The sequence below is a fragment of the Cynoglossus semilaevis genome, chromosome 7 (genome assembly GCF_000523025.1).
Source record: "Cynoglossus semilaevis isolate Cse_v1.0 chromosome 7, Cse_v1.0, whole genome shotgun sequence".
Classification (NCBI taxonomy): Eukaryota; Metazoa; Chordata; class Actinopteri; order Pleuronectiformes; family Cynoglossidae; genus Cynoglossus; species Cynoglossus semilaevis.
The window spans coordinates 2,713,656-2,723,244 of record NC_024313.1 but is presented as its reverse complement, the minus strand read 5'-3'; the positions used below and the strand labels follow the sequence as shown (position 1 = coordinate 2,723,244).

The 9,589-nt window shown below is 39.7% G+C and overlaps 1 protein-coding gene and 1 long non-coding RNA gene across 2 annotated transcripts; one reads left to right on the top strand and one right to left on the bottom strand.

The window, feature by feature from the left end:
* Positions 1-2,217: 2,217 nt before the first annotated feature.
* On the bottom strand, positions 2,218-6,605 carry brms1lb (BRMS1 like transcriptional repressor b). The gene is made up of 10 exons (XM_008312758.3): positions 5,841-6,605; positions 5,575-5,665; positions 5,128-5,255; positions 4,945-5,024; positions 4,715-4,811; positions 4,338-4,427; positions 4,182-4,246; positions 4,067-4,106; positions 3,842-3,971; positions 2,218-3,439 (listed from the first exon to the last, which is right to left on the bottom strand). Exons 1-10 carry the CDS (start codon positions 5,974-5,976, stop codon positions 3,322-3,324), a joined length of 975 nt encoding a protein of 324 aa, XP_008310980.1. The 5' UTR covers positions 5,977-6,605; the 3' UTR covers positions 2,218-3,321.
* Positions 6,284-9,367, top strand: LOC103380711 (uncharacterized). Its single transcript, XR_003050165.1, has 3 exons — positions 6,284-6,415; positions 7,583-7,676; positions 7,769-9,367. It is a non-coding gene; the product is annotated as an uncharacterized LOC103380711 (long non-coding RNA).
* The last annotated feature ends 222 nt before the right edge of the window (positions 9,368-9,589 follow it).

Below are 9,589 nucleotides of genomic sequence, written 5' to 3'. Positions count from 1 at the left end.
AGTTGTCTTTAAGCTGGAGAATTGTGTTCTCCACACTGCCCTCTAGTGGCTTGGAAAAATCAGCAAAACAAATAATAATAATATGAATTATTATTATTATTATTATTATTATTATTATAAGCAGCGCCAGGATAAAATGAAGTCACTGAGGTGAAACCCGGCAGCGCAGTCCAGCAAACCAAACGCACCCTACGTAGGCCTCGTTACATGTCTGTGCTAATGAGAAGCAACTGCCTCATCCCTTTAATGTTAGCTTAGACGTGTATGACATCTTACACAATCAGCAAAGGGACTCACTGACACACAGCACATGCGATAATGCACGGGGAGTCACACACACACACACGCTGTACACAGCATCTGAACATGCATGAAAATGCACGTGCGGTAACCACACTGGGGGGAGAGAGAGGGAGGAGGGGGAAGGAGCTGGATATAAGTAATTTAGCACAGTGTGACACTTTCACGGTCTAATTAGCCCCAGTGTTGCAGTAAAAACGTTCCAGTGACCCCTCCAGTTCTGGTTACTCATTAACTATAGATGTGGCTGGAGATGGTCAGCTTCTCTCATCCGTCAAGACCTGACTCGTCTCAGCAGAGGCGCCACGGAACCTTCTGGAACATCTGGTCACAGATAAAATCAGACACATTCCTAACAAATCTTAGAAAAGAAAAAAAAAAAGAAGTGTAAATTGGAGAAAGGCCCATTATTTTCTGCATGTACAGACAGCCCGGGCTGTTGCTCGCTCACTACTGTTGCTGCCTTTGACATGGTGATGGGGATTTTCCTCCTCCTCCTTCTCCTCCTCCTCCTCCTCTCTGTTGCAGCAGCAAGCTGTGATCAAACTGCGCCTTCATCCTCTCTCCCTCTCCCTCTCATCAGCTGAAAGGCTTCAGTAGCAGGGTGCCCCAGATTCACAGACCACCTCCCCCTACCACCTAATGCAGAGGCTGCTGTATCAGCGCTTGCGAAGCTCTAGTGACTCCTACTGGCCAGGAGACGAGTGGTGCAACTGGCAATCTTTTTTTATTTATTTTTTAAAATTTCAGTGATTTCATGCTACACAATGAATCCTGCCAAAATTACAAAAAAAATATATAAATATAGTGGAATTTTAAGAAGACCATATGCTCTGGTAATGCCTTTTTTAAAATCTGGAGACTTCATTTGTTTTTCAGCAGCAGATGCCAGGCCACATTTTACACATATGACCAAGTGTGACTTCACACAGTGCCTGTGATTCTCTGTTGTCTTCAGTCCACTATTGCGGTGCTCCTGAATGAGGTTTCCGCATTAGCCTGAGGGCAGTGGGACAGCCATTGAGGTGGGGGGGGGGGGGCAGTAAATGGTACATCCAAATTGATGTTTGTGTGTGGTGTTAATTTACTGAGTGGCCTTTTGGCAGAAATAAGTGACTGGAGAGTTTAACAGCGCAGCAGACCTAAGAGCCATTACCAAATAGACTGTCTCAGCATTTTCCATCTAAATAAGGCCCTTTTTTTTCTGTCACAGAGTGTAATCAGGGTCCAGCAAACCGCAGGGGTGACTTTGGGTTAAGCACTGTCAGGGATAATTCTCTCCGTGTTCACTGGAGAGTTATGTAAGAGTTTATCTGAGGTTTTGTGCAAGATTGGGAAACTAAAAAACTAAAATTGGAACATCAGGTTCTGTACAAGAGAAATATACATGTACATAAAGTATCTTATCCACTAATCCGTATGTACAGTACATGCACATATCCACTAATCCGTATGTACAGTACATGCAAATATGTACCGGTATACAAATATAGTGTGTTTCAAACACTTAAAACAACTTTATTGTTCTGCACAGAAATTTGTCCTGGAGCTTCAGTCGCACCAGTGCCCTCTAGCGGTAGTTAGTCGTGAATACAACGACCGGAAATATTTAGTGGTTCATGAGTAGCAGATATCGGTACACAAGCCTGTGTGAAAATACCAAACGTGAAATTATTTATTTTAATATATAAAGTTGCACCTCAGTACAAGTCGCAAACCAAGCCAAAAGATGAAGTGTCTGGAAGAAGCCGCAAACCCAGCCAAAAGATGAAAACAAAGTGTCTGGAAAATACGCTATATGAAATACTACGGTTGGTATAGTCAAACAATAACACATAATCTCTTACTATGTACTGTCCATAAACAAACAAAAAAAAATGATACCAAAGAAAGGAATACAGGCAAGAAAGCAGGATGAAGGAAGAAGTAACATTCTTTAATAGACAAACCATTCACTGTACACTGCATTCACACTCTCTCACAATGGAGAGAGAGAGACAGAGCTATGAAAAGTGTCACTGTTACCTACAGATCTGATGCTGCTTCATTCTGACCACACCCAAACCTGTTCACTTCACCTTTCAGGATCCTGCCTTAAAGGAAGTACTGTACTGTATATCAAATTGCACAAATTCATTTGGGCCTTGACGTGATGTTAACTTCCCAGAAGACAACGACCTCGGTCAGGTACAAATTAATTCTAGGCACCGCCGCGGTAATGGCAACAAGAGAAGGAAACAAAGAGGGAGGATCGCAGTGGACCAATCGCGCCACACACACACACACACTTATACACATCTGTATGTAAATCTCTCTTCCAGCAGTTGTTGCTGTTGCCGAGTGTAACCGTCATACTGTAAAACTACACTGAAACATTACAATACAAAGGAATTAATTACAGTGGTTCCCCAAGATTTTGGGGGAAAAGTAGTTGATGTCAGTGATTTTTTTCTCATTTCATGATGTCTTTGCTATGACTATACAGCATATAGTTTGTTTTTCTTTAAACATTTGCACTCTAAATACAGATTTAGTCGGCTCTGTGGAGCACAAAATTCAAGTTTCACAGCATCCTCGCCACGATCTGGATTTTTTTTCAATCACTTGCTCAATGACCCGCTTTAGTCCTTCTGGTGCCAACACATTACACAATAAAGCGTCATAGCCTTATTGGTTCGGAGTCACCCCCCCCCCCCCCTTTTTTTTTTGATTTGTCAGCCTAGGCACCATCTTGACTCCAAAAGGCAGAAGACTGAGTTTCGCAGTTCAAATCTGTTTATTTTTTCTTCCTTTGTCTTCTTCCTCAGCAGCAGCTTTCATTCATCACCGTTCAAGAGGGAATAACACTTCGTGGCCTTGTCAATTTTATCAACACACTGTACATATACACAACAACAGAGAAGACCACCTTCCCAAAGACAAATGTCCTCCGTCTTCCGGTGCACATACAAATCGAAACATATGGCAAGCGGGTATGAAAAGAAGCAGAGGAAAAGCGGGGCAAGTTCGGTACGTGTTTGTTTACGAGTGCTTGATGGTGTATTTTCCTTTCTGCAACTGGGAGATGTACAACTTCGACTTAGTTCCGTCCAAACGTTTGAACCACACCTCGTCGTTGTTAATGGTGGTGATAATGGCACTGAAACGCACATACAACAACTTATCGTCACTCAAATATAGGTATATCAAATTGTTACTATTTAAAATGTGATGTTGCCAAAAGGATGTCACAGTAGGCAAACATATGCATACAGAATATAGTCAAACAGAGCATAGATTGGATTTTCTTTCCCGCCACTCTGTTCTTATTATGTCATCAAAAACCAAATGTGCTCAAACAACACACAAACGTCCCACCATCACCTAGTTTGGCCAATAGGGAACATGGATTATCAGATCAGTGAAAACACAGCTGTCCATCCTCCACATCTAACACAAAGACTGCATGGCTTTATATCGTGATATATCGACGTTTACATTTCCAAAATACTCTTAACAGGCAATTCCTCCTTACAGGTTCGCACAAGAAGCCCACACCTACCTTGTTGGGTATTCGTCCTTCCTGTTGATGCAGATGCCCTGCCCCCTGCAGTACCACTGGTTGTCGTAGAAAAGGCGACCATCCTCGGAGCGTGCGACGTGGTGATGCCTGTCAGACTTGACTGTCGGTACTGAGGGGAGGAAAAGAAAATGAATCAGGCAAAGGCTGAAGGTTCAACTCTTATGTACATACTAACTTCAACAAGGACTAAGATGAAACTCTTACCATCCACCTTCACTCTGTGTGGCCCCAGAGATGCCATCGCCTGCAGTGGAAGCAAACTTAATACAAATCATTCACTCAAAAGTTAGCAATTAATGTCTTACGTCTACAACACTACCTTCCTTATCGCTGTCCAGTCTTCAAGGATGTCCAGATCTTGCAACATGTAAACAATATAAGGTCGTAATGCGGCGGTTAAGAGAAAACTATTTGGGAATTGCCAAGAGGTAAAGTAAAATGTGTGGAAGGAAGACAAAACAGAAGGGAAGGATATCAGACACAACAACGGGCTTCTTCTTCTTAACTGGGCAGAACGGGTCTTTTTTCTTGTTCTTCCTCGAGTGCAGTCCGTCGTTCCACAACTCTGGAACCGAAGCAGACGGGACATTATTTTAATAACATTACAACAACTGCGTAAGTGCGAAGATTGCTTCGTCTTTGCAGAAGGACTTCGCTACAAGTGAGACAAGGAAACAATGCCAAACAAGGAAATTCTCATGACACAATAATAAGTAAAGGACAAGGTTTGTTAATATTTAATTTGACGGATGATGCAGCATCAGGACCAATAAAGTTCAAGTCAGAGACACCAGTGCTACAGACTATAGACATTTTTTGCATTAAAAAAATAAAGCCACAGTAAAGCAGCACCTGAGGTGATGTCGATACTGTGTCTGTCTTCTTCCAATCTCCTTATCTTCTCCTCTAGTTCACTCTGCACGGTATCAAACAGAAGCAACTTCTCACTCTGGAAAAAGAAGAAAAAAAGAAAATTTGAAAACAAACCAAATAATCACCCAGTGAATGATGTCTGGAATTATTCAATTAATAATTCAATTAAGACAAAATCTATGTCAACGACCCAAATGTTGGTCTCTCACCTCCCAATGTTGACAAGCTGCTTGTATTTCACACTCGTACTTATTCTTCACTGATTCCAAACAAAGCTCCCTATAAATGCCTGCAACAAATATTGAGAAAAATGTTATTTTAATCATTTTTTATTGCATCGTTATTTATATTCACAAAAATAAATGAAAATGAAAAATATTTTATGGACACACCAGCAACTTTAGTCCGAATCTGCATGTTCTCCTGCAGGTTGGCTAAAGGTTCCAGGTACTCCTGGGCACAGCCAGCCATCACTTCCTGTAGCTTGATGTCTACCTGGCTTAAACGTTCCTTGTACAACCTACACAGTGATGAACATTGTGTACAACACAAAAATGTCACTTCAACTCAGTGAGAGAATTTTTGATCTTTTTTTGCATTCTTTTTTTTTTTAAATCTTCTCCTCAACTAAGGGAATGTTCCCTTTCCTCATCAACTATATAAGATTATACATTATTTCTTAATATATACATAAGAATCTTTAAGTAGATTCAATATTTATAACCAGAAGTAATTGATGAAGATCACGGTCCGAACAGACACGGTCTGGTCAACCATTCAAATACATTGGTTTTGACAGTTCTTCTGGCTCTATATCTGTCAGCATTGACAGGACTTACTGCTCCTTCAGGTCAGTAAACTGTTTCTCCAGCGTGGTCATCTCATCCAGACATTCCATCCTTCTTCTCTCACAATCTTCATCATCCATCTCTGCATGAAAACAAGACGGGTTGGTTTGCATCCGTCACAGTAAATTCTACCCACCGTCAACCACTTTCTTAATAAACATGGGGTTTTTTCAAACGCAATTTGAACAGTACGTTTGTCGAACAGTCCTGTTTAAAAAGACGGGTCCAAGCCCTTGTTTTGGGCCCGTTTTCCTTACCAGAACTGTCTCCATCTTCGGACACGGTGGAGCTAACGGTGTCATCTTCGTCTGTGCTGCTGCCGTCCTGCTCGGGAAAATCAACCTCCATTTCTTCGTGGTTACTTTCTTTCTTTTCCCGGGAGTGAACCGGCATTGCGGGCTAAATAAACCGACGTTTGCAAAATGGCAGACGGCTTTGTAAATTTATGTCTACAGCAAAAAAGGTAAATGTGGCACAGACAGCTAACCGGCTAGCCTGCCCACATCTATACAGCTTATTTTTCTACTTCTCAGTTGTTTGGTGGCTTTCAATTCCTTTACTTGAATTACCGCCATCTACTGGTTTGACTACTTAACCTGAGGAGGAGGAGGGGCATAATACACTGCTACGAGAGGTAGGAAAGGGCAAAAAAGAACTACCTGGGTGGATGTGAAATTCTTTCACATTAATAATTATGGTGGGTATGGATGTCACGAGGGTAAAGATAACTTAACACAAACAAACTGTTTACGTTTAAACTCCATAATGAGGACGTTTTATGTGATGTCCAGCCATTTATTGACACTGCCGACAATGTTTGAAAAACCGAAAGGTAAGAATTAATCTTTGATGATTTTCCGTTATTGCACGTAATTTCATTTGTTCAATTGTACAGTCTGCTTTTCGTTCGGGTTAAATGTATTTTTTCTAAGTTGGCTGTACTGGTACCACAACATTGTTGTCGTCAATTATCTATTTTATTTCTTTCCGCACACATCTACACATTCTTTCTGCATTAACGATAATCTTTTATCATGGGACTTTTAAATTTACGTCATTTTCTCTCGTTAGTTTGCGCATGCGTAGCAAGAGCATTTAAATTAAACCGGAAATATTGCTCTCGTTTATCAAACAAACAATACCAGCCCTGAATGTCAGGAAGTTTATACTTTATTGAAAATATTACCAATTGAGGAAACAAAGACTGGCACATATTTTGTGTTTTATTTGTATTTTATTGACCTTTTATAACAAATTCACACATGGTGGCAAATCTTGAAGGATACACACAGTATTCTTGGATTACTTTGTGGTCTTTTTTGCATTTCCCCAAAAAAGACACATTATATATGTATACATGTCATCATAAAATGTCTTTTTATTTTAAGTATGGCACAATATGATGATTTGAGGCACTTTCAGATCAAATCATTAACTTATTTTTGTTATAGAATGCCCTTGGCTGTTTTTTTTAATATATATTTTATATATATTTTTAGTTTTTTTTTATATTGTGTGCCTGTTTGCACCTTGGGTCACAGATGTATGGTATATTCCAATAAAGTTGATTTGCCTTCACAATTTAATTTAAATGTAATCTTCACAAAATAAAACTTTCTCAACAAGTAATAAAAATACACAAATTTTCATTGAAATGCCTAGTTATTTTCTTTTCCAAGGTTCGATTTAAAAAAACAAAAACTTTTTTTTAGGTATGCCAACTTTCGATCACAATAAAATATTATACTTATAAGATCCTGAAAAGGTTTTTATTAGAAATAAAACTTTCCCAAAAATGACTAAAAATGTCCATTTTTGTGGTTATACTTCAGAAAGAGTATACTTTTTTGGTACACCAACTTTTGATCAACTTTTGTGCAACAGACTTTCTACTGTAAATGTAATGTTGGCGGTGCTGTTGAAGTGACTACTTTGTAGCTGCTTTTAAGGAAAATCTGTTTGTTTGTGTTAGCATGTGGCACGTTCTTCTAATCTGCAGGTTCTTCCAAGCTGTGTACGAAGAGGTGTTTGGCAGGAGTCAAAGGTCATTTTGGTCCCATCAACTGTGTGGCTTTCCACTCTGAAGACCAGAGGTAAATGAGACCAACACAAGTTTTGATTGTGTTAATCCAGCTTGTTCTTGTCATTAAATTCATTGCGCCTCCTCTGCTATTGTCATCTACAGCTACAGCAATGGAGGAGAAGACGGACATGTGAGGTTTCACTACTTAGAGCTGGAGGCCTAAAGTGTTAGGCTTGTGGACACAGCAGCTTGGACTGTCAGGTAGCGACTTTATTTGAAGCAGATCACGTGTTTGTGTCATTCCACCTCCTCTGCTATTGTCATTTACAGTTCCAGCAGCGGAGAAGATGGATACGTGAGATTTCACTACTTTGACCCACAGGCGGTGTGAATCACTTGACTTGTGAGTGTTTTACTGAATTGTGTAATTCCATTCATTGTGCCTTAATGCTATAGTCACTTTTTGGCAACACATTGCTCATAGCCTTTGCACTTCTGGTTATTCCATTCCATGTGCCTTACTGGTATACTTCCTTAACAGGGTCACTTTTCTTTTTGCCTTAGCACTTATTTCATTGTGCCTTATTGGTATTGTGCTTTCATCGTGAACTGTATGTGACTGAAATGACTGTTGTAAATGTTCCAGAATAAAGAAAATGGTTTGGACCATTGTGTGGCTTCATTTCAAGATATTTGAGGAAATATGAATGGATTTTCTCATTGCCTTTTAGGGCATGCATTGTCAAAGTCAAGGGTATAGTTAAGGTAAAGGAAGTTTTTATTTATAGGTTTTTTAAATTTTTTATTTTTTTTTAAGTTTGAAGTGCACTAAGGAACTCCACCTGATGGGGAACATGTGGATATTTCTCAACATAAAAAGGCTAGTTTTAACAAAGTGGAAAAATTCTTTAGCTTGATCATTTACTGAAACTGCAATCAAATATTCTTGGGGAAAAAAAATAAAAAATAACTCGCACTCACAGTAAAACAGACTTACTGGTAGTAGTATTTGCCCTTTCCAGCCCCCATGTCCTGTAAACATTTTACAACACACTGTAAACGCTATCCAAAAGTTTCATTTCCGGTGACAAAAAATAAAAAAATGAAATGAGTCCACCGGTCCAGTAGATGGCGATATGGGTCTGCTGCTACACCTGGAGGGATTTAATTAATCAATTTCATACATGTTGATTTACACAGGGAGGATGTCAGCATGTCAATGTCTGTCAGTGCTTTCACTTCCAGCCTGTTCTCCTTGTACTGCAGCTGCCATAAACATGATTGGAATGCTGACACCGGAAATGTCAGCTAACTGTGCTAAATCTTTCATGCCAAGGTTTAAAGCAAAAGAGCATCTTAAGAGACACTTCAGGCACATGTTAGACTGTCTGGATGATTGAGGACGCTGCCTGACCAGAGGCCATAAAAACCCCTTCAGTGTAGGAGCCGGCACATTAACTGCAAAACCAAGTTACCGTAAGACCTCTCTTGAGCCAAAGCATCAACAAAACATAATACTAAACTACCAGAAAAATAAAAATGTTAGTCCCTCTTTGCTTTAAGCTAGACTCTCACTGGATATGTTTCTGGATCATCAAGAAGCTAAATGGTTGGGGTCAGAGGTCAGGCATGGAAGAGCAGTGTAGTTTTTGTAGTTTTGTACTACAACTCAAACTTCCACTACAACACCATCCAGTCAGCTAGTTACTGTTAGAACCAGGGCAGTTTTCACCATCAGTGATACATTGTAGCATCAGTATTTTATTGTTTACTTTACCTGTTATACCCGATTATGTCAATATCTATATTTATGCTTTAACTTCAAGTAAAATTGGTTACAAAAGAAAGGAAAAATACGTATGTCTACAATGTCTTTTGTTTTTGTAGTTTTGTACTACAACTCAAACTTCCACTACAACACCATCCAGTCAGCTAGTTACTGTTAGAACCAGGGCAGTTTTCACCATCAGTGATACATTGTAG